The sequence below is a fragment of the Meles meles genome, chromosome 18, assembly GCF_922984935.1.
Source record: "Meles meles chromosome 18, mMelMel3.1 paternal haplotype, whole genome shotgun sequence".
Classification (NCBI taxonomy): domain Eukaryota; kingdom Metazoa; phylum Chordata; class Mammalia; order Carnivora; family Mustelidae; genus Meles; species Meles meles.
The window spans coordinates 48,523,358-48,548,328 of record NC_060083.1 but is presented as its reverse complement, the minus strand read 5'-3'; the positions used below and the strand labels follow the sequence as shown (position 1 = coordinate 48,548,328).

The following is a 24,971-nucleotide window of genomic DNA, read 5'->3' as shown; positions in this document are numbered from 1 at the left end:
TCCTTACCTTCCTTCCATAAAGACACTGGTAGAAGATCACGCCCACTGACCAGACGTCAACTTTATTTGAGATCTTTGGTGGCTCTTTCCCAACCACAAAACACTCTGGTGGTAAATACCTGGGACAAAAGGAAAATAAAAATTCTTAGAAAAAAATGACTGTATAAATCTAGGACATGTACAAAAAGGTAAAGCAGAAAACCTTGTGGGAACATTAAAAATATCTGAATTTTAACTGAAATTCTGCCAAAAAAGCAACCTGGGCCTAGCTGGGGAAAGTGAGCAAGACACTCTAACTTAAGGAGGCGGTTGTGTCCTAAAAGCCTTAAAATACACTTCCCAACTCACTGAGAGACAAAAACATTCTCCCTCGTCCCTGCTTCACCCACCCCAGCACCCTTTTCCAGGGGTGTACCCTAATACACATGTCAGTCAACAAGTTTCAAAAGGAGAGAGCAGGAGCGCCTGGGTGGCTCAGGGTTAAAGCCTCTGCCTTCGGCTCAGGTCATGATCCCAGGGTCCTGGGATCGAGCCCCACATCGGGCTCTCTGCTCCGCAGGGAGTCTGCTTCCTCCTCTCTCTCTGCCTGCTTCTCTGCCTAGTTGTGATTTCTCTCTGTCAAATAAATAAAATATTAAAAAAAAAAAAAGAAGAGAGCACACAGAAGACGTGCATTCCCTTTTATGAGAGCTGCAGCATCACATATCAAAACAGAACTTGAAGTGGTGTGGGTTTGCTTTCATGTAGGCTAAGAAAGATGACGGTCTCTAAAATAACTATCTTGAAAGTCCAAATGAATTCAGGACCCTACAGAAATCTCCAAGGGGACTGGCTGTCTGCCTTCTTAAAGTAGGCTCTTTGCAAAATCTGGACTGGGAATAACTACAACCTCTAATAAATGGTGATATTACAAAGGTATTTTATATTTCCTACGTCAAGGGTGATTAGGGGCTTACTGGAAGTCTAACAAGTAGGGCAGAAAAAGCCAAACTAACTAGTAGTTAGCACAACTCAATCCTCATCTGAATTCCTTCCCTCACCACCCACCCCTGGCCTCTGAAAAAGACTAGCTGGGCAGCCAACCACACCAAATTGTATGGTGTGGAAGGTAAGTGCCTCTTGGCATTTAGGAAACCAAACAAATATGCTTCCACTCACTGCCTGGGGTCTTAGCCACGACGCAGCTGGAAGGCACCATTCTGAAGATAACAGATCAATTTCTGCAGATTTCATGCTGGTAAAATCAATTCTGTGAAAAATTCTTTATTTTAGACCCTGCTGTGATTCTGGTATAAAAATCTAAACTTACAACTTGAAGGGGGCCACAAGAGTTGAGAGGCAGAAAATATTTGATGATGGGCTTTTCTCTTTTTTTTTTGAAGAAGTTTAGTGTCATGTTCTTGTTTCTTATTTATTATTTGTAACAGACATTTTGGAATGATTAAGACCACCGACCTATATTACTGTTTCACAATGAAAACTGTTAGCCAAAACACATACTGACTTATGAAGAGGTTAAGCAAAGAAATAAAAATGCAGGGAAAAGAATAAAAAACCAGCTCTCTCAAATGCCACTCAAACCTCCCTGAACCTGACTTTTCACGGTTCTTAATTCTTCAACATACATAACTTAAATATGATCTTGGTAAATAACAAACAAAACTTGATTACAAAATGATCATTTTAATATACATTTTAATGTATTTAATCTCTCATCGAGATGGCAGGGAAGGACAGAAGTTGCTGAACTTACCCAAATCCTGAGTAATAACTCAGCCAAATACTCAGAGTACAAAAGACATTAATTAAAAAAAAAACAAACAAAAAAACCAGGCACTGCCATTGGATAGTACAAATCTGGAAAATCAATTTCTAGGTCTCAGTTTTCCCATGTGTAAATGGAGAAATAAATTAGCTCTTCACCCAAATAATACCGAAAATAGTAAGTACTCTAATTCCTTATTGAGGCCCTCAGGAGAGAGAGAGGACAGTTCTAGGACACTGCCCTCAACTGTGTTTAAAAACCAAGTTACATGTTCCATCATGATAAAATTGTCATGGAGATTCTCAAGGTCTAGTCTACAGGTAATTCATTTAGTAGTATTCAAGGGGCCCGACTGGCTCAGTCAGCGGATCATGCAACCTCTTTTTTGTTTGTGTGTTTTTTAAGTGTGGAGCCTGGTTCCGGGCTTGAACTAACAATCTTGAGATCAAGACCTCTGCTGAGATCAAGAGTAGGCTGCTTAACCAACTGAGCCACCCAGGCATCACAGAGCATGTGACTCTTGATCTCAGGGGCATGCATTCGATTCCCACGTTGGGTGCCAAGATTACTTAAAAATAAAATCTTAGGGACACCTGAATGGCTCAGTGGGTTAAGCCACTGCCTTCGGCTCAGGTCATGATCCTAGGGTCCTGGGATCGAGTCCTGCATCGGGCTCCTTGCTTGGCAGGGAGCCTGCTTCTCTCTCTGCCTCTGCCTGCCACTCTGCCTGCTTCTGCGCACTCACTCTCTCTGACAAATAAATAAAAAAAATCTTGAAAAAAAATAAAATCTTAAAATAAAAGCAGGATTCAGTGGAGAAGAACTCTACCAAATACTACAACCACCAACCTAGAATCTGTTATGTCTTCCTGTTCTGTTTGTGTCTCTGCGGACAGCACGACAGGATGACACATGAGGAAGGGGATGGAGACAATGTGCTGGTACCAACATGGAGACTTTGTAAACCTTCACAGGAACCCACAAAATTAAATTTTCTCAGTAGCCTCCCTCTCCACCTCACCTTTTACTATGAAACTAATCTTCAAGTATAATCCGAAGTAGAAAGAACAGTAAAATGAATCCCCAAGTAACCATCAGTCAGTTTCAATAAACATCAACATGGGGCCAATCTTTGTTTGTATACCCCTCCCCTCACAAACATTACAAATTCCCACATAACTTTTGTTTAAATTTCAACCACTAAATTTTTTTTTATTTTTTTACATTTTTAAAATTAACATATAATGTATTATTTGTTTCAGGAGTACAGGTCTGTCAACCACTAAATTTTTTTTTTTTAAAGATTTATTTATTTGACAGAGATCACAAGTAGGCAGAGAGAGGAGGAAGCGGGCTCCCTGCTGAGCAGAGAGCCCATGCGGGGCTAGATCCCAGAACCCTGGGATCATGACCTGAGCCAAAGGCAGAGGGTTTAACCCACTGAGCCAACCAGGCGTCCCAGAATATAGTTTATATTAGTTTGGAAGGGACCAAACGGTGATCTTTTATATACCATGTCAAGAAGTTTCCGTATGGAGCCTTCTCACAGTTCTTTTTTTTTCTTTAAGATTTTATTTATTTACTTGACAGAGATCACAAGTAGGCAGAGGGGCAGGTGGGGGTGGGGGTGGGGGGCCGATTCCTTGCCAAGCAGAGAGCCCGATGCAGGGCTTGATCCCAGGACCACAGGAGCGTGACCTGAGCCGAAGGCAGAGGCTTTAACCCACTGAGCCACCCAGGCGTCCCCGCCACTAAATTTTTAATAGCTTAGCAAATATAGCAATAGGTAGCAATGAGAAAACTAATTTAAACATTTAAAAGGCTCCACTTTTTAAAAAAGAACAGCTACGAAACAAAGCGCCAAAATCTAAGTTCTAGTGAATTTATGTAGCAGAGGTATAGACCTGTTTCCAGAACCCCCAATAAGAGATATTTTTGTGTCATTTAGCGACAGGAACACTAACCCACAATAACCACCATAGTAAATAAACACTGTAAATGTAGCTTCTATTTTAAACCTAGAATCTCCAAGTTTTAATTTAGGTACTGATTTTCACTATAGATACCATCTCCACAAAAAAAAAGGAGCAATGAAAATAGAAAATTTGTGCACAAAATGTTTTTCTCAGGATTTGATGGTTTCTCTGACATACCTAACTTACACATGATCAGACTGATGAGGACAGAGCCCATCTTGTGGGTTGTGAACGAACTCCCCTTCTCTGTCTGCTTCCAATCCACACCCTCATTCCCAGGCAGTCACTATTCTGCTAAGCCCAGGGCCCTCCCCTCCAGTCGCAAATATGAGATCTGACCAACAGACCGTGGAGTTCAACAGTATATGTAACCCCTCCCTCGGTGCTGCTGGAGGCTTTCTCCACGCTGGAATCACACACCCGACATGCAGCTGCGTTACCACCTCAGAAGTGAAAATGAAGCTCTGTTACCACGGCTTCACAATCACAAAGTCAAATGCCTGGGCTGCAGGTATCTTTTATGGTTCTCACTGTCCGAAGGAATACCAGGCAGAGGTAGCAGAGGTCACAGAGCTACCTGGGGTAGGGTGGCTGCAGAGAGATGAGTGACAACAGATGGAAGCTATGTGGCCCAAAACCTTTTAGAGCATGGCTGAGGAGATGGATACATTTCTTGGCAAACTGCACTTTTTTCCTGTTCAGATTTCAAGGGATGCTGCGGTTACTTTACATACTGATCTTTCACAACTCCTTCGTTCTTGGCAGTCTACCATCCTCAGGCAACTCCAGAGACGAATCCCTCAGCCCGTTAATGCACAAGAAGAGACATGCAATGCGGCGCCTGGGTGGCTCAGTCGGTTAAGTGTCCAACTCTTTTTTTTTTTTTTTAAAGATTTTATTTATTTATTTGACAGAGATCACAAGTAGGCAAAGAGGCAGGCACAGAGAGAAGGGGAAGCAGGCTCCCTGCTGAGCAGAGAGCCCGATGTGGGGCTCGATCCCAGGACCCTGAGATCATGACCTGAACTGAAGGCAGAGGCTTCAACCCACTGAGCCACCCAGGCGCCCCAGTTCTGATTTCTCCTGATTTCACTTCAGGTCGTGATCTCAGGGTTGTGGTACTGAGCCCTGCTTCAGGCTCTGCACAGGCTGTCAAGCTGCTTAAGATTCTCTCGCACACGCTCTCTCTCTCTCCCCCTCTCCCCCCTCACCTTCTCTCTCTCTCCCTCTCCTGGGAAAAACAGAGAGACCGAGCGCACGCACGCTTCATTTGTACTGAAAATAATTTGGGGCCAAGCCTCTGCCTTCGGCTCGGGTCATGATCTCAGGGTCCTGGGATCGAGTCCCGCGTCGGGCTCTTTGCTCAGCGGGGAGTCTGCTTCCCCCTCTGTCTCTGCCTGCCTCCCTGCCTACTTGTGATCTCTCTCTGTCAAATAAATAAATAAAATCTTAGAAAAAAAAATACATATGAGCAATCTCATTCTCTTCCTACTCCATGAGGCAATCCCTAGGAAGAAACATACAACTCCAACACCTGGCTACACATAACCTCTCTCAATGGTTTCCAAAAAAGGAAGAAAAATTAACTAAATTCAAAGAGCCAAACTGCTGGAAAGACAGTGATATCTGAGAAGGAAAGTCTACTTTGGTTTACAGCATTTTTGCCTAAGAAAAGACATAGATATTAATCATCAATTACCAATATTTCAGAATAGGACAGCCTTATCTCCACCAGCCAACCTGGCAGATCTCCCGGATACCTACCAGTAAGTACCAGCACCCTGTGACGTTAGCTCCATGCCGTCCACGGAATTGTAGCTATCATCATCCATGATCTTGGAAAGACCAAAATCTGTGATTTTTATCTCTCCACATGCTGTACCATTTACTAAAAGAATATTACCTAAAAAGATGAAAACTTTCATGAATAAAAAGAGACTAATTAAGAGACAAGTTCAAGGTAATGACAGACAAGAAGGGGACAACTGAATTCAAACTCTTACACATAACAGCAAACATCTAAATTCCTGGAATAAAATGATCTGGACTCTGGATGCTGGAGGAGAGTCCTCAGTGTCTGGCTGCAAACTGCCATTTTCCAAGAATCACCTGCTAGATGTGCCAAAACCACCACTATGAGCAGTGCGGGAGAAAAATAGTAACTCGCCAAAGTAAAATATCACTTGGACAGTTGGTCAAAAATGGTGGGAAAGTTCCATATGAACTTTCAGTAACGATCTCTAAACCACCCTGTTTTAGAACAGTCGTTTCAGGACCAAAAAAAAAAAAAAAAAAAAAAGAAAAAAGAAACCCCAAAATATACAAGGGAATCAAGCTAGCGCCACAGCGCCACCTACAGCTCCTACGCCGGGAAAACATACTGGATTCCGTGATGGAAAACCCAGTCACACAATGGCCATCATTTTAAAAATCACTTTGTTGTAATGAATTTTTTAGTCATCTGAACTGTGTTAGAACACTGAAGAACAGTGAACAGTGAGATTTAATACATAACTACCAGGAGAGGAAAGCAGAGTTAACAACTGTGCCCACCAGGCGGTAAATGGGAACCATCTTCCAAATACCGGTGGTGCCAGCTGTCTACAGAGAACATTCGCAGACTCGGAAAAACAGCCCAGGACGACAACAACAAAAAAACAGGGGTAAGTAACTGGCCTCTCCTGTTCGCTGAGGTTTACTGAAGTTTACATAGTAACCATCCAAAAAGATGAAAAACTGCTAGGATTTAATGAAACGGGAGACGGACTTGCAAAATAACTTGTTCATTGGGGGCACTTACCAAAGAGACTTGGAGGAGAGGAACGGCTACACAGCGTGAGTAATGGGAAAAAACAAAGCTTAGCTTGCCAGAGCAGTTCTTTCTAAATCGGGCTGACATCATGAAATGCCCTGGCCCTAAAGACAAGGGCATTGTTTCTCCTGAGTACTTAGTCCCACTCCCCCTCTTCAGCCCAGCACTGCCGGGCCAGGACTCAGTTCCCATACCTGCCCGGGCAGAGCCAGACGCGACGAGGCTTCCAGCCTCCCTCACATTCTCTGACTTTGTAAAATTACAAGTCACTTCGAAGACCAGAGAAAAACCATCAATACAGTCGCCTAAAAGTTAGACATACCTGGTTTGAGGTCATAGTGTATGATGGGAGGTTTTATTTCATTTAGGTACTTTAAAGCATTCACAATCTGCATGATAATGGATCGGGCCTCTTTCTCCGACATTAATTTGTGCTGTTTCAGGTAGAAGTCCAGGTCGTTGCCCTCACAGTACTCTAATACTGTACAAAACCTGAAGACAAAGAAACCGACATTTGACGGTGGGAAAGAACAAGCAGATTAAGACTTCTTCAACCAGCCCCAGTGGAAACCAGGTGATTAGCTTCTTGCTCTGTTCTTCATTCCTTAAAGTACTGTTCTGTTCTTTACGGTAGTAGCTACTGAGTGGCTGACAGGAAGGAGAGCCCTGGTGGACAGCCTTCACGGCCTCCACATGGCAACCTGGTGTGCCTCAGTTCACCCAGGACATTCCTCTTCTTACATCCAGACTACGAAGACTGACAAGAACTGTAATGTACGTCAGCTAAGTATCTTTTCAGAAGGCTCTCCTACACATATCCCTGCCGTGCTCCAGTTCTAAGTGAGCATACCGTGATCAGGTACACAAGTCTCAAAGCAAACATTTCATATGACCCGAGTGCTGATAGTAAGAAAGAATCTATGGTTTGCCCAGGTCCCACGAATTGGTTACATGTCATGTCATATGGCAGTCTGACATAATACTGTATATAATGTCTCCTTGCTAAACACAAGGTATAAAAGAACTTTTAAAAGCACAGTATCAGGGTGCCTGGGTGGCTCAGTCAGTTAAGTGTCTGCCTTCAGCTCAGGTCATGGTCCCAGGGTCCTAGGATAGAGCCCCATGTCTTGCTCCCTGCTCAGCGGGGAGCCTGCTTCCCCCCCTGCTCAGCTGGGAGCCTGCTTCCTCCTTCCCTCTGCCTGCTGCTCCCCCTGCTTGTGCACTCTCTCTGTCAAATAAATAAAATCTTTTAAAAAATAAATAAAAGCACAGTATCTGTGATTCTAACAAATGTGTCATTACATAGTATGAGTTTTCTCCTCCACTTAACATCAATACATCATACAGACCCAAATCTAAAAATATGTACCATTTGTAGCATTAAGGGTCACATGTCTATCTTCCAAGGCTGTTATAAACCAAAGTAAGGCTTCTTGAATTGTTTGAGTAAACCTGGGTGATGAAGACCTTTTAAATTATCCTAAGCTGTGACAATGTGGGTGTTTACACTCAGGCTCTAGTCAGGAAATAAAACAGAGAGGTTTTAATGCAGGGCACCCATCACATGGATGATGGAAGAGCTGAGAGGGTAAACTGGCCAGTGAGGCACCCCAGAGATCATCTAGATAGGAAGCCATCAGCACCCTAAGGCCAGAGGGCCAGACGGCGGAGATGGTGCAACCAGAACTGAGGGTCACCAAGAGAGACTGGAATCACAGTGGGGGTGGGGGTGGGGGTGGGGATGGGTGTGTGTGGTGGTGTGTGTGTGTGTGTGTGTCTCTCTCTCTCTCTCTACCTGCCACCAACTCTGTCTCCGCAGTGGCTGAACCCAGCTGAACAACAACTGACACAGGAGCCTGGGAAAAAAAGCCTACAAGGGTCAACTCAGCTAAGATGCAGAGCAGGGGAAGGGTGAGGAGCAGAGCCCAGAGCAAACACACTCCGGACAGGCACTACAGCCCCGAGGCAATTTGAGGCCTTCAAAAAGCTCCACGATGGAAGGTGGACAAACATGGTCCTATGAGATCCTGAACTGACCAGCTTATGTTTCTTACGAAACACACTAGGGCATATTAGCACACTATTTAAGGATAAATACCAAAAATTTATAGACTCTCTGATCTGAGACACAGACTCTTGTGCTTGGTCTATGTATTCCTTGACCCAAGTGCAAGCTTAAAATAAAATCTCACTTTAACACCCAAACAACTCTCAGAAGATTTTATAAAATGATGGTGAAAATTCACCACACACATAATAGGTGGACCAAAATAAATTCAAAAATAGCAGACAACCAAATCAATTCCTCAGATTAGTTAAAAGTGTAAACACGATTCAAAACTGCAAATAATCCAAGTCATACTTATTTTTGAGATTTTTTTGGTACTTACATTTTGAGGGGTAGTGGCGGCGGGGTCGGGGGGGGAAATGGCAGTCTATCTAGTATTCAAGAAATTTATTCAAGGCAAAAAGGTAAGGCCACCCTGTGGAGACCTGTTCTCTACCTAGATACTCATCTAAACTCCATCCATGCTAACCACACACTGACTATGCCAGGTTCAAGGGTCACCATTCTGGAAAGGGAACATCCTTGAACAGGTGGGAAGAAGGGATCATTCACATTTCCAAAGGGAGTTAAGGTCTCTCCCCTTTTGGAAACATTTCTAAATGTGGGACAGTTCTCGGCACAGAATCTGTGAGACAGCTGCTGTCTGGAATGGGCCAAAACGCCCAGAATCACCCTGCAAGGCGAAAAGGAACACCTGCTGGCCAGACTCTAAGGTACATTCTCCTCACTCAGTTCAGACTCCTACAGAAAAATGTTCCCAAATGCTCAAGTATTTCTAAACCCCTTGATAAGCCCAAAGGTGACAGAGCTTACCTATATCAGGTAACACTATACAACAACGCCTAAGAGTATTAAGAGGCAAGTCCTTTAACTTGCCTGGTCCACAAATTTCCATCTTTTTAGTGAGAGAGCTGAATCGAGATCCCTTCCACCTCCAACCTCCTACACGCCTGTGAGGCTCTACTTCACATGCAGCACTGGGTTATGCCTTCATTTGCCTACACATGCCTACGTTCATTCCCGCTCTATGATAAAATCACACTGCTAGTCCTTCCTTGAAAGGCCCATCACTGTTCATCAGAATCTCCAGCTGGGGCAGACTCCTGTACAGGCCACACTCACTGGTGCGTGTCAGAGGTAGCTGGCACCAACTTGTGACAGTTACCAAGAGCTGATAGTTAAATTTTCAGGCGTTTTATGAGCTGGTTATTAAGCCACTGGTGGGATGAACGGACAAACAAAAGGTGGTACATTCATACAATGGGATATATTTGGTCAAAAAAGTACTGATACATGCTATAGTAAGGATGAACCTTGAAAACACGTCTTGTTAAATGAAAGAATGCCAGTCATAAAAGTCTATATACCGTTAAGTCATTCACATGAAAGTCCAGAATAGGAAATCTACAGAGACAAAAAAAATGATTAGTGGCTGCTTAGGCCTGGGGGCCAGGTCGGGGGACGGGGAACTAGGGGAGTGACAGCAAAAAATATGGGGTTTCTTTCTGAGGTAGTGAACATGTTCTAAAAATGACTACGGCGATGACTGCACATATCTGTGACTATACTACAAGCCTTGAATTGCATACTTTTAGAAGGGTGAACTATGCGGTATTCAAATGATATCTCAATAAAGCTGGATTTTTTTCAGTGTGAAACTAGACATGCTGGGAAATTCATTATCACAGAACGTGTCCAATACTATGAATGCGTCCTCTCCCCTCCCCACACAGCTGGTTGTTAAACATTTACCAGCACACCACTGCACCGATCCTGTGGCTAAGAGATGTACTGCTGGCCCAAATGTGAATTCACATAGGTTCATCTGCCCAGGAATAAATGCACCCGGTTCCCTCGGAGGGCATTTCCTCGACCCAGACTGAAACTCTACTCCATGAGTAGTCAACACACCGCAAGAAACCAGTATCAACTGCTAAGCTAAAATGGCACGGTACTTACGAGTCAGTGTCCAGTGAAAAGTAATCATACAGCTTAACTATCCTGGGATGATCCAGTTCTTTGTGAATCCGGTATTCCCTACATGCATGCCTGCAAACAAAGTGGAAAATTAACATTTTGTATTTTTGTATTTTGGACTGTCTTTCAGACCTCTTCAAGGATACACCTACATATTCTCTCACTGCTCCTTGTTTCTGCCTATGCATTCAAGTCTGGCTGGCCCCCGTACCTTTCCTCATCCTATTTTCACTACTGGTGTCTACCAAGCTGTTGAGAAAGTAGCAGGTGCTCAAATATTTGTTAAACGACTTCTACCAACCTCTTATCCCTTTCAAGTTCATTCTATCACTATCTCACCTGTTTAATATTTATGCCCAAATACCAAAGTTTAAAAATTATAAAGAGAGCTTTTTCTTTCCCCTCAAAAGCTGATAATTCATATCTATACATGTTTATATCCTGGGGATACAACAAGGAGATCAATTTTGGCACTTAAACTCCTTGGGCAAAAGGATTACAGATTATATAAGGTGATATTAGCAGTGCTTTGTGTTTGTTTTAAAATTCTCCTTATAATATGAAAGGGCTATCAGCTTTACTTTCTTCTAATGTGAAACTCATAAAAAATTATGGAACCCGGGATGCTTGGGTGGCTCATTCTGTTAAGTGTCCAACTCTTGATTTCAGCTCAGATCATGATCTCAGGGGAGTGAGATCCAGCCCCACACTGGGCTCCTCCACACACAGTGAGGAGTCTGCTTGGGATTCTCTCTCCCTCTCTGCCCCACCCCCTCAGCATGTGCCTGTCTGGGTCTGTGCCAGTGCACACCTGCACGCTCCTTCAAATAAACAAATCTTTAAAAAAGAAAAAATAGTTTTCTTGGGATGAGAGCTTACATAAACATATTAACTTTTTTTCAGTGCTTTTCCAATTTAAAATCATTTAGTAAGATTAGGAACAAAAACAAACCATATAATCTCACATATTCATTGAATTTTAAAAGAATTACAGAATAAGTTTATTCAGTGCAATTACCAATAATTTTTAAAGTATTTCGTTCTTATACACAAAGAGTGACAGAAAATTTTAAAATTTTAAGTAAGCTAGCACCATTTAATTTGGGGCATTTTCTTATAAGAAAAGACTCAGAAAAGAGAACTTTGCAAAGTATGGTAAAATAAAGCTAAGTTGATGTTTTCTGAAACATATATTGTAATATGACAAAGATACATAAAAATGTACTCAACTAAAGAAAAGCTGAGGAAACAATCAGGGCAAGGAGGAGAGAGGAAAAGGAATCTAAAAGTAATAAACAGGTTTTTCCCAGATGGAAACTGTATTTACCTAAGCTTATTTTTCAAGCTGCCACTTTTGGCAGTTTTTTTTTTTTTTTCTTCTGATACTTCATCATCTTTATGTCTTTCTGAAAAGAAAAGACTTGCCAGCATTTAGGCAGAACAGTTGTTAGGACACCCACTATGCTGGGACCTGGAAATCTGGCCTTGAGTCCCAGCTCTGTGATGTCGCTTCTCTGGGCTTCCCCAGGGCTGCACACGACTGGAGGTCTCAAAGGCTGCTTCCTGGAGGTCCAGGCCTCCCGAGCCACCCCGTGCAGACGCTGAGCAAACACAGCTGTGACCCCCACCCCCCACCCCACCTAAGCAGCGTCACACCTGTCCTTTTCAAATATCAAGATTCTATGTGATATTTCATTCGTAAAATTAAGGTAATGCTGCTCACAAAAACCAAGTTTAGAAAGCTAGGGACCAACCAGATAACCATTTCAGTCATTTCTCACGCTAGAACACTGAAAGTATATAGTTCTTTGCCATTCTTTAAACTTCTTGATTTTGTTGTGTATTTCAGAGCAGAGACCAATTTCTCTGTCAAGGTACAGAAAACAGAGGAAACTAAAGGACGTAAAAATTAAGAACCAACGGGAGGGTCATTCAAAGTCCTTGTCAACCAAGGCATTATCTCTGGTCACTATGTCAGGCTCTAAGCCTGCTTCTCCGGCCTCATCAGGCAAGCCAGTGGCTCCTGCCATGTCCTTCTCATGTTCAACTTTGAATTTAGCACCCAAGGGGGTAATGCAATACCAATACAAAAACTTTAATTAGAAACTGGAGGAAACGTTATCTAATAACTTGTTAGTTTTTTACTCTCTTGTAAGTGGATATATATTTAGACTTCCAAAATGATTTTACCCCCCAAAATTAGAAGACTATCATACATAAAAATAAGCTATTTCAGATATAATTATTTCTGTGGATAGCTTTACAGGAAATGTTTCCTACTATGGAGTTCTTAATATGTTATTTGGGGGAGGTAAATCTTGTAGTACTAATGCTTTAATAATGCAAAAGTAAAACAATCAGTTTGCTTTTTGTTTGTTTGTAGGGGAAGGAGAGGAAAGGAGGTTCAGAAAAGAACCCCAAATTAAACAAAACAATCTTTTAGAGTTCTTCCTTCTTTTTTACCCAAATAAATGTCTTGATTCCAGATGGGACTGGGAAGTCACTCCCACAATCAAAGGCATTACTGTGCAGAACAACAGCAGCACTTTCGTATGTTACAATGTTATCACACCACCAAAGTGTACACTTTTTAGTTTAATACTAAATTTTTAAAGCACTCTCTAAAATGTTACGTGCTTGATATAAGCCTTCGTTAAGTTCAAAGGAGTTAATGACATTTTGCTAATTCACTTTATCTATGCAGCCTCTATTCACCAGTATGATTTCATGTCAAGCAAACTCTTCCACAGCAAGGCGGAGGTGCTTAGGAATCTCTCCCCAGGCGCGAGTGGAAGTCACCAGAACCCCGCACACCCTTCCCCCGTGTGTTTGTTGGCTCGGAAATGGCCCCTGCAGAGACGGCTCCCCAGAAGTTGCCTGGGTGCCACGATTCCCACTTCTGGTGAGGAAACGAAAGGGTAGTGAGGTGCGGCTGCGAGCCTGGAGCTGGAGCAGTCAAGAACTTAGAGAAATGAGACCACCCCCACTCTTGCTCTAGGATTCCGCCCGGCAGAGGAATGGGGGACAGAGCCCCGATCCCTAGCCGGCAGCCCCTGGAGCAGCTTGCCAAATGCGCTGCGGAGGCACACGGTCCCGGCTTCAAGCCCTCGCGGCCACAGAAGCCGAAGGCAGGCAGCAGCCCCTACAGTTAGCGCCCCGCTCCTCACCAGAGTTCCTTCTCGGGCCAGCCGAAAACCTGCACACTGAGCCCAGGCAAAGTATGGGTCAATCCCAGCCCATGAACCATTTTCTCAAGGATGACCACGGCTGGCCCTCACGAAGTCAAGCGCTCAGTGCACACACAAGACATAGAACGGGCTCCAGGCAGAGCTGAAGAGCATTTCTACTGAGAAGCACGAATAGTTCCAACATCCTTATGCACTCCTGAGAATCTCAGTATGACGGGGACATTTCTCCTTTATAACTGGTCATAACAACATGTGGTCTCCTTCTCTGAAGTGCGCCCAGCGTTCACGGTGGCATGCCGTTCGTCCCCGCACGCCAAGTGACTGGAATGCACTTCTAATAATGCAACTGCTCCTCAGACGCATCTGGACCGCAGCTGCCTGTCACGCAGGACGCACATGCAGGGCACCGTGCATAAACCACACACCAACCCCTTTCCTGTACCTCTGCTAAGCCCTCTTTCCCTTAATGTCACAGGAGCCTCTACTCCAGTGCTGAGCGCCACTGCCCATCTGCGTGGGGGAGGAAGCGCTCCTGCACCCCTGGTAAGTAACAGGGAGGTAGTAAGAGTTGCTTTAGTCCGTGCCCCAAGAACCAGGTGAGGACACAGAAATAATGAGCTTTAGCAGCCAATTAAAAGGCTACTTCAAAGTGGTCAAAGACCACTGCTATTTTTCCCTCCAAAGGACTATTTGTAAGAAAAAAAAAAAAAACCCCAGGGGCGCCTGGGTGGCTCAGTGGGTTAAAGCCTCTGCCTTTGGCTCGGGTCATGATCCCAGGTCCTGGGATCAAGCCCCACGTTGGGCTCTCTCTCTCCGTCTGCCTCTCTGCCTACTTGTGATCACTGTCAAATAAATAAATAAATAAAATCTTAAAAAAAAAAAATAAGAAAAAAACCCCAAAACTGCTTTTATAGAAAGGAAGTGGGTTGTTTTTATCTTAGAGGGCTGTCTTGGGTGCCTGGGTGGCTTAGTTGGCAAAGCATCTACCTTTGGCTCAGGTCACCATCCCAGGGTCCTGAGATGGAAGCGTGGCATCAGGTTCCCTGCGCAGTGGGGAGTCAGCTTCCTCTCTGCCTGCCACTCCCCCTGCTTGTGCGCACTCTCTCTGCCAAATAGATCTTTTTAAAAAAATATATATTATTTATTTATTTATTTGACACAGAGAGACAGCGAGAGAGGGAACACAAGCAGGGAAAGCTGGAGAGGGAGAAGAGGGAGAAGCAGGCTTCCTGCCAAGCAGGGAGCCCTATGCGGGACTCAATCCCAGGACTCTGGGATCATGACCTGAGCCAAAGGCAGTCGCTTAACGACTGAGACACACAGGTGCCCCAAATAAATAAAATTCTAAAAAAAAGAGGGGGCCTGTCTTCTTTCAGGGTTAGGGCACGTCTAACTCAGTGCTTGTACATACAACAAGGAAACAATACTAAGCCCAGGGAGGGATCCTAAAAGCAAATTAGGTATGCTTGGCCTCCAAATGAAATAAGCCATGAATTCCTATGTTCTGAAGCTCAGGGTCAGGGGAAACAAGCAAAACCTGACATTAGTGGATCGAAGAAATTTACACCTGTACAGGTAATAATCACTCCTTCTAAAGCAGTCACTCTCCCCGACCCCTCCCTAAATATGGCAGCAGATAGCCACGAGTGGCCTTCAGAAGCCAGGCAAGTAGAGTAAGAAACATGCTGAACATGGAGAATTCTGAGAGGGGAACCTGATGGGGAGGTGAGCGCAGCACTGAGGAGCTGAAGGAGTCAAATAAGTACCGCTGAAGCACCCCAGGTGCCCCCACTGCTTCCTCCATGATGAAATGATTGAAATAGCCGGAAAAAGTCCCGCCCAAAGCTCCCCAGGATCCCCAAAGCATTATCATCTGTTCTCTACAAACAAGCAAGATGGTTTCTGAGGCTTTGCTTGTTTACTGTAGCTAATGTTAGGCACACAATGGAAAGGGAGGTTAAAGAGCATGGGTTTAGGATTGAGGGAAGTCTAGATTTAAATACCAGCTCAGCCTTTTCTTAACTATTACTTGCATTCCGTTAAGTTTCAGTTTGCTCATCCATGAGATGGAACAGTTGCTCACTCTCCTAAGGACACCACCCCAGCAATGCACGCACCGCTGTTAACACGGGGCTCACACTGCAGCTGCCACACTACTGAATTCTAATAAATCAGACACTCTGGCGTCACTTACTTGTGGTAATTCTCCTTTTTCTCATCTCTCCAGTTTTTATTTAACTGGTGAATTTTCACAGCTACATATCTTTGTTCTGTTAGATCAAATGCCTACAAAGAAAAGGAAGATGTTATATTCTGGATAAAAGCTAACAAGAATTACAGGCAAGTAACGGATTTGAGGCTTCTATTTAACACATGGATGTACTCAAAACCCAAAATGCATTATTAAATACAAACAGCCGTGGATGACAACATTATCGCGTACTTGTTTCAGAGTTACAGCCATCTTCTGAAAACTTGTGATCAGATAATTCAGAAGTCTCCAGACGCACTGGCACCAAGGCGCTTAGAAAACAACCGAGCACACACCAAAACAGCGAGCCAGCCTGTGCCTTACCAGTCCCTTCCAAACAGTCCTCTCAGTGGACATCATCCATCTGCCCTCTCTGGGACCTGCTCCTTGGGGCTGTACCTCACCCCTCTGCTGACACTGGGACTTGGCATGCTTCCCTTGCAAGTCCTGCCACTTTTGAAATGCTGGGAACACACACTACCTGTTCCATGAGAAATAACCCCTCCAGATACACCGTTACACTATGCTTGTTTAGAAAAATAACCTCATAATTTGTTATACTGTGTTTATCAAAACACAAATAGGAACAGAACAAAAAAACAGCCCTACCCATATATGATGGGTAAATAGAAAGCAGTTTTTGATCCCAACAATGTCTGAAGTTAGTCACACCAGGTCACTCCTCTGGCAATGTCCTAAGAAAGGGACAGACTTTCCCCAAAGACCGCCACTGCTGGCAAGTCCTCCGCCAGCGGGTAGTGCTGTATCATAGAGGGAAGGAGGGAAACAGGTGGGTTTTTGAGGATGCTGGGTGTAAATCACAATTTGATAAAGGGAGTAGTATTTTAATATAATAGGAAATTTCTATTATACAGAAGAATTTACTGAGGAATTCCTTTGAAATGAAGTTTTTCTTAGTTTTTAAAGTTCAGATGAGAAACTTAATATGTCAGTTCCAGCACTATTCCCACCATTGGCCAGTTTCCGCAACTGTATGAACAGATGAAGGTAAGAGGCAGAGGAAGAGTCCATGAACAGTGATGACTACTATTCAACAGATCTTTTAAAATGTATGCTACCTCTAGGAAAGAACTAAATGCAAGAGAGGGCTGCTCATAAAAGAAACTTCCAATTTATACTAAATTTAAACCAGTAGTTTTTAAAATACAAAAACCATACACTCCAAATAGAATTATCTTATTTCACAGAAATGAAAATTCTTACAGACCCTGAAGTCCAGCTGCAAGCCTGTACACCATCTTGGCTTCACAGCAGAGAATGGTTTCAAGCCATCAAAAGCCAGATCAAACAGCACCGAACTTATGAGAGTACTAATGATACTACAAGTGTCTTTCTCTCCACCTACCACACCATATTTCTGAATCCAAGACATTGTGATCCACCGATTTTAAGAAGGGCTTCTGGAGAGTGGAGAAACGCACAAGAACTATATGGAATATACACAGCACTGGAGGAACCATCTAAATTTCAGGAATGTTAAAAGGTTTAAGGAACACACTAGGGGAAAAGTAGGATGAAGAAATCACTGACGAGCAACCGAGAAGCACCGACAATAAATTTTGATGCTTTAAAAGAGGAGTTGTCTCAATTCTGGGTTTACAGCCAAAAGAATGAAAAGCAAGGTCTCCAAGAGCTATCTGCACACACACGTTCAAAGCAGTGCTATTTACGACACACAAGCAGCAGCAGCAACCCCAATGTCCACTGCCCGATAAATGGATAAAGAAAAGGAAGTATGTACATACAGTGGAATATTATTCAGCCTTAAAAGAAGGAAATCCTATCACATGCTTCAATATGGATGAACTCTGAGAACATTATGCTAAGTGAACTGAGGCACTCACAAGAAGACAAATACTGTGATTTCACTTATAAAGGTATCTGAAAGTAGTCTAATTCGCAGAAATGGAAAGCAGAACAGTGGCTGGCAGGGCCTGGGGGAGGCCAAGAGAAGAACTATTGATTAGTGGGCAAAGTTTCAGTTTTCTAAGATGAGAAAGTTCTGGAAATCTGTTTCACAAGAACGTAAACATACCTAACACTACTCAACTGTTTTAAAAAATGGTTAATGATGGTAAATTTTGGGTTTTTGTTTTTTTTTTTACAATTGAAAAAAATTATCAAAAATAAAAAATAAACTGTATGACTCACGAATGAAAACAAACAAAGAAAGCAAAACGAAGGAACGACTAAAAGCAAAAGTTAATGAAAAGAAAAACCCAAATTAAGCAGTACACTTGATCAACAAAATAAAAAGTTCATTCTTAGAGGGAAGAAAAAAAACTGACTAACCTCTCTGACCTATCAGTTGGGATATAAAAATAAACGTTTCATTAAAAAAAAAGAGAGAGAGAGAAGTAACTAGGGTATGGATGATATTTTTAAATCGAGGTGAAGCAGAAGGTTTTGCAGAAAAATTAAATTATCAAGAGACTTGAGAAGGGGGAGAAAATATATGTAAATCAGTATTAGCAGAAGAAACTAAAAAGGTGGTCAAAAAGTTTTCCTGTACAATGACATCCACCTATGGGATTCTGAGTCTGCTCTATCTTTCAATGGTCCAACAATTCCTATGTCATGCATTCCAGGGCATTGTTTCGGGGGGTACATATACATAGGAACAACTTATTCTGGAAAACTAGAGCACAGAAGCTAGACAATGCTGCTTATACATGAAAGACAACTATGGGCAAGTCCCACTTACAAATAGATAACAAAATACGATATACTAGAAAATCAAGCCCAATAGTACATTAAGAATAATATTCTAGCGCTGGAAGTAGATAGTGATGGTACTTGCACACTATGAATATACTTAATGCAAATGAACTGTATACTTAAAATGGCTAAAATGGCAAATTTTATGAATATATCCCCACAGTAAAAAATTAACATTAAAAAAAAGAAAACCGTCAAATCATTATATTGTATACCTAAAACTAATAAAACACCGTGTGCCCACTAGACTTCTATTTAAAAAGAATATACACACACACACCCCCACACGAGGCACTAACGGTTTTGGAAAATATAGTTATTTTTTGTAACAATAAAAAGGTGGGGGTAAGGGCGACTGGGCCGCTCAGTGAGTCTGCCTTCACTCAGGTCATGATCCCGGGGGCGTGGGAGTAAGCCCTGCACAGCGGGGAGCCTACTTCTTCGGTATCTCTGTCCCTGCTTGTGCTCTCTCTCTCAAATAAATAAATACAATCTTAAAAAAAAAAAGTGGAAGATAGAACTAGTTTTTACTGTTTTTATCTGAAATGAAAACTAATTATCTTGTCCAAAAGATTTCCCATATATAAATTCATAAGGCATAACATAAAGCCCAACAGTGAAGGCTGAATTGCATGAAGAGGGACTTTGCAGGGCCATGTAGTAAAGACCATTTAATAAATGGATTCTGCACGTAAAAGCCTGGTGCCAGAAACACCTAGAAACTAAAGGAGGTGGTGATTGGTGCACATGTTATTAGATCTGCAGCTATCCTGAAAACCAGCTGAATTCCTCATTTAGCACAAACCAACTGGAGGCAAGGTGGTCTGAACTTCACTGGCCTGGCTGAAACCAGGATGCTCCTTCGAACACCAGAGCTACTTAACACTTGGACTTAGAAGATGAGAACATTTTAAAAAACAAAAAGCCGGTTTTCAAGTAAGAATTAACTTTAACACATCTAATTTGTTAAAAAAAATTTTTTAAGAATAAAAGTAGGGGCGCCTGGGTGGCTTAGATGTTAAGTGTCTGCCTTCAGCTCAGGTCATGATCCCGGGGTCCTGGGATCCAGCCCCGCATCAGGCACCCTACTTGGCGGGAAGCCTGCTTTCTCTCTCCTACTCCCCTTGCTTGTGGTTCCCTCTCTCGCTATGTCTCTGTCATATAAATAAATAAAATCTTAAAATAAAAAAAAGAAGAAGAAGAAGAAGAAAAGTAACACAGGAACTTATTTCTAACAATGCAAGTGAGGCAGAAGTACAGAACCAGAATAAAAATCACCACAGTTTCACTACCTAGAAAGCAGTGGTTTTCCTTCCTGTTTTTTTTATTTTTCAAATGGGAAAATAGGGCAAAACTACTGTATCCTGCCTTAGTTACTTAATTTTACTGGAAGCAGTTCTTTCTCAAGATACAGGTGCTTAAAGTTTCTGAGTTTGAACAAGTATCAACCCACAATTATCACTATTCTTAATGTTCTCCAAGTTGGTAATAACCAAGAATTCAATCCTGAGACTCACCTTGTAAACTTCACTGAAACCTCCTCTACCCAAAAGATGTAACAACAAGTATCTGTCATTTAGCGTTGGATGATCTTTAAATCTGTGGGAACAGAGAATACAGAACATCCTGAGATTAAGGCATCCACAACCTTCCATACTGGCGAAATTCCCAGAATTTCTCACACGCTATACGCATGATTACAGCTGCTGCTGATAGTTGGTGCTAACACCGATACAGCGAGTTGTAAACAGGAAGCTGTACAGTTCAAGGAGACCGCCTAATGACAACGGACAGTACTGGCTGTAAAGGCATAAGGCAGAGTGCTAGGCTCAGCGTAGCCACAACTGGATCTGTAAACGTTGCTGACCTTCCTCCTTTCTGAAAGGGAGCCGTACATCTATCACTGCTAACCACTTGCTGTACGGTGAGGGGGGTGCAGACTCCGCCAGACCAGGGATTTTCGCGCCGCGCTACTCACTTCCTCCAAAGTCCTCAAGAGCCACATGTTCCCACCACTCCAAAACTAATACAAAAAAGTTCCAAGATATTTCACATGGCCTTAAAAACGGATTTGATTATTAAGAAAGTCCCATGTTCTATATGCACTCATGTTCTCTCTTTAAGACAGTTTCATGATATAACTGTCCCCCGACCCCCCCAACCGAGGTTTCCGCCTTGTGTTGTTTTCTAACAATGAGACAAAGAAAGGAGAGATACTGGCAAAAAAAAAACCTTCACAAATATTTCTACCTAATTCCGGATCTTAAACAGCCCCACTATTAAACCTGAAATTACTTTCATTTTGAGACACTGACGTGCCGGCAGAGAAGAGGCGACACGACCGTGCGGCGCTCAGCTCTGGAGCTGTTTAGTCACATCGTTACGGTGACTGACGTTCACCGCGCTACTGCCAAGACGAGCTGATGGCATCGGGCACGTGGCACTGTGCCTGACACACGGAGAGCTCAGTCACGGGAACTTTCACAGAAAGAAAGTCCACGGTACACACTGGCCAAACAAAAATACACAGGCTACGGCTACGTCCAAAAAAATCATGTTTCAGAGTCAGAAAAACATGGGAAGGAACAGATTATGGACCGAAGCTACTTCCCACTTTCATCTACTTTTCAGCTGCAATCCTTTAAATGACTTATAAACAAAGGTGGGCATTCGTCTACAGTTAATGCGCTGAACTTGAGAGTCCTGTTTAAAACCCCAACACCCAAATGGCCCTTAAAGGTCATTCCAAAACCAGTGCCATCTTGGGGTGCCTGGATGGCTCAGGTATTAAGAATGCCTTCAGCTCGTATGATGACCCCAGGGTCCTGGGATCGAGCCCCCATCAGGCTCCCTGCTCAGCGGGAAGCCTGTTTCTCCCTTTCCTACTCCCCGTTTGTGCTCCCTCTCTCGCTGTATCTCTCTGTCAAATAAATAAATAAAATCTTAAAAACAAACAAACAAACAAAACCAGTGCCATCTTAACCTGGTATCATTCCATGACACCACTGTCACCCATGCTTCCATTTAGCAAAGCTCTGCAAGAATCTGAATATACAGTGTGCCCCAGCCACTTATCAATGCGAAGCTGTATTGTTTTAGTGACCTCTACTCGGGTAAAAGTGCTGTAACATACGTACAGATAGTAACATATAAATCTAATATATTTACATATATTTAAATTAAAGCAAATCATAGTTGTGTTCACAAACCTGTATTATATCTTGCAATAGAGCTAAATACACCATGGAATCATTTACCCAATTTATAGTCAACAGAAACATCATTCTTGACCATTCATGTCAGAAAGTGTTCCGCAGTCTCCAACCCAACATACCCCCAAGTTGCTTACTGTGAATTATCTTCATTATGTATCCTTTTTAGTTCCCTGATATGTAGATTTCTAACCCTTTCTAGCCTTTCCAGCTCTGCCTGGATCTCTGCTTCTTCCTAAAGTGAAAAGGAAAGAAATAGCTCAGAACACAGGACACTACCTTTTCAGAAACTCATTTCAAAAACAGCAGACATTTCTCTTTTGAAAAACGAAAAGAAAATGGTTTTTTTTTTAACTGAGATTTTTTTAAGAACAAGAAATTTAATCATAAAACAAGCCCACAGCAAATAAATAAAATTCAAACCATACAAAGGAGTACAAGAAATAAAGCCTTCTGCTCCCCTGATCTCTCCTCTCCCTCACGCCCATTCCTCAGATGTAACTGGTGTTGTCTTGTGTAAATGTCCAGAAATGTTCTATGTATTTACATATAGGCACATAATTTTTTTTTTTTAAAACAAAAATCAGATTCTCTTTCTGGTTCTGCTTTGTAAGTATGGATCATGCTTGGTGCCCTAAGTTCCACTGATTTAACAATCTCTGAGAACCCAGTAGGAAAGCAAACACACACCAACAGCAGTTTATTAAATGCTTATTGACCATCATCACTGTAAGCAGCATCTACCAAAAATGTAGGAGATGCCCAATCTATAGCCAAGATGCTTCTACGACCACTGTCAATAACAATTTTTATGTGGGTGCCACTGTGTTACAATACAGCTTGTACAAGACCTTCTCTTCTCAGCCAGTTTAGGCAAGAGATAAGAGCTACTATGTGATTTAAAATATTCTGGGAGTTTCTGGGTACCTGGATGGCTCAGTTGGTTAAGTGGCTGCCTTCAGCTCAGGACATGATCCCAGGGTCCTGGGATCAAGTCCCTTATCAGGCTCCGTACTCAGTGGGGATCCTGCTTCTCCCTCTCCTTTCCCCTCTCCCCCATATGCATGCACGGGTGCTTTCTCTCTCTCATCTATGCGCACATGAACTCTTTCTCTCAAATAAATTATTTTTAAAATAAAAATACAAAGTATCCTAAGAGTTTTCATATCAAATCTGAACCACCTGCTTGTATTATGTATTTAATTTCTACCAAAAGGAGAAGTACTTATGAAGTTGTTTTTGCTTTTGTTATTTTTAAATAATTTATTTGACACAGAGAGAGATCACAAGTAGGCAGGAGGCAGGCAGAGAGAGAGGAGGAAGCAGGCTCCCTGCTGAGCAGTGAGGCCGATGCTGGACTTGATCCCAGGACCCTGAGATCATGACCTGAACCGAAGGCAGAGGCTTAACCCACTGAGCCACCTAGGCGCCCTGTTTTTGTTTTTTAAAGATCTCATTTATTTATTTATTTATTTGACAGAGAAATCACAAGTAGGCAGAAAGAGGGGGAAGCAGGCTCCCTGCTGAGCAGAGAGCCTGATGTGGGACTTGATTCCAGGACCCTGAGATCACGACCTGCACCGAAGGCAGAGGCTTAAACCCAATGAGTCACCCAGGCGCCCCTACTTATGAAGTTTTATGACATATCCAGAATGATCTATCGGTACATCACTGGCTGAAAAAGTGCTCCCATTGGGAGGCTGGGGTTGACTAAAAACTGAAAGACATTCCATCATTAGAAATACTAGAGGGGAGGGGTGCCTGGGTGGCTCAGTGGGTTGAGCCTCTGTCTTCCGCTCATCATGATCTCAGGGTCCTGGGACTGAGCCCCACATCAAGCTCTCTGCTCAGCGGGGAGCCTGCTTCCCCCTCTCTCTCTGCATGCTGTTCTGCCTACTTGTGATCTCTCAGCTCTCTGTCAAATAAAAAAATAAAAATCTTAAAAAAAGAAAAGAAAAGAAAAAGAAATACAAGAGGGGCTTAGCCTTTGAGCCTCCACCTCTTGATTTCGGCTCAGGTGATGGTCTCAGGATCCTGAGATTGAGCCCTGAGTCTGGTTCTATGCTCAGCAGGGAGTCTGCTTGAGGTTCTCTCTCTCTCATTAAAACTAGTAAGTAAATAAAATCTTAAAAAAAATTACACGATCTGACAGTGAGCATAACTACTCAAGATTTCTGCAGGTATGTCAAATCGTGCCATCTGCCCCAATACCACACGTAAACTAATTTCTCCAGACCTATTTTTCTCATTACACTTACCTTTTTAAGATGACCTAATCTGAGTTTGAAGATTTCTTCTTGTTCATGGTATTCTGCTAATGTTAACCTGGAAGATAGTGGCAGAAATCCCAGTAAATTATTTAAAATCATAATGTGCCTATCAGAAATACCAAGGCATGTTGTAAGGTATATCCAGTCTATTAAAATAACTAAAAGATTATCTTGCAATCCCTTGACAGGGTCTTGACAGGAGAAAAGTTCTGTGATTTATCAGATATGACATGAAGGACTACAAAGCCAGAAGACTACTTTGTAAAAAATGAGAATAAATAAATAAGCTCTATTTTTACGTTATTTATGAAATGAGTTTCGTCCATACAATCTCATGAAAATCCACTGGGAAAGGCTGCCAAAAATTATATGCTTAGGTAGTTTTTTTTTTAAGGGAAAATAATAAGCCAATGGATTTGATTATTTCTGGTAACTCTTAGACGGTGCTACTATAGTTAAGAATGATACAGTGGAAGAGTCCGGGATTTGGGAGTCTGAGGTCTAGGGTACAAAGTGCCACTCAGGCCACTGGCCATGTGACCCTGGACAATCAACTTTAACTTAAGTCTTAGTTTTTAAAAATGCAGCAAGCAAAGATCCCTATCTAACAAAGCTGCTGTGCCTATTAAATGAGAAGGTGAAATACTCCATCAATTGTGAAAAGGTAAACACAATTCCCGAAGGGCTGACCTGATGGGCGAGCACGAATTCTG

General features: G+C 42.6%; 2 protein-coding genes across 6 annotated transcripts in view; one reads left to right on the top strand and one right to left on the bottom strand.

The window, feature by feature from the left end:
- LOC123929308 (40S ribosomal protein S24-like) overlaps positions 1-24,971 on the top strand; it is a 576,828-nt gene that overhangs the window by 41,614 nt on the left and 510,243 nt on the right. The window lies entirely within an intron of this gene.
- The window catches only part of TLK2 (tousled like kinase 2), a 119,830-nt gene that overhangs the window by 5,006 nt on the left and 89,853 nt on the right, over positions 1-24,971 (bottom strand). For all 5 annotated transcript variants that reach the window (XM_045985396.1, XM_045985394.1, XM_045985395.1 and 2 more), the window contains 8 exons: positions 24,247-24,313; positions 22,126-22,223; positions 20,294-20,375; positions 15,981-16,072; positions 10,581-10,670; positions 6,876-7,045; positions 5,506-5,644; positions 8-119 (listed from right to left, as the gene is read on the bottom strand). In XM_045985396.1, coding sequence (XP_045841352.1) covers positions 8-119; positions 5,506-5,644; positions 6,876-7,045; positions 10,581-10,670; positions 15,981-16,072; positions 20,294-20,375; positions 22,126-22,223; positions 24,247-24,313 — 850 coding nt within the window. The remainder of the gene's footprint in view (positions 1-7; positions 120-5,505; positions 5,645-6,875; positions 7,046-10,580; positions 10,671-15,980; positions 16,073-20,293; positions 20,376-22,125; positions 22,224-24,246; positions 24,314-24,971) is intronic.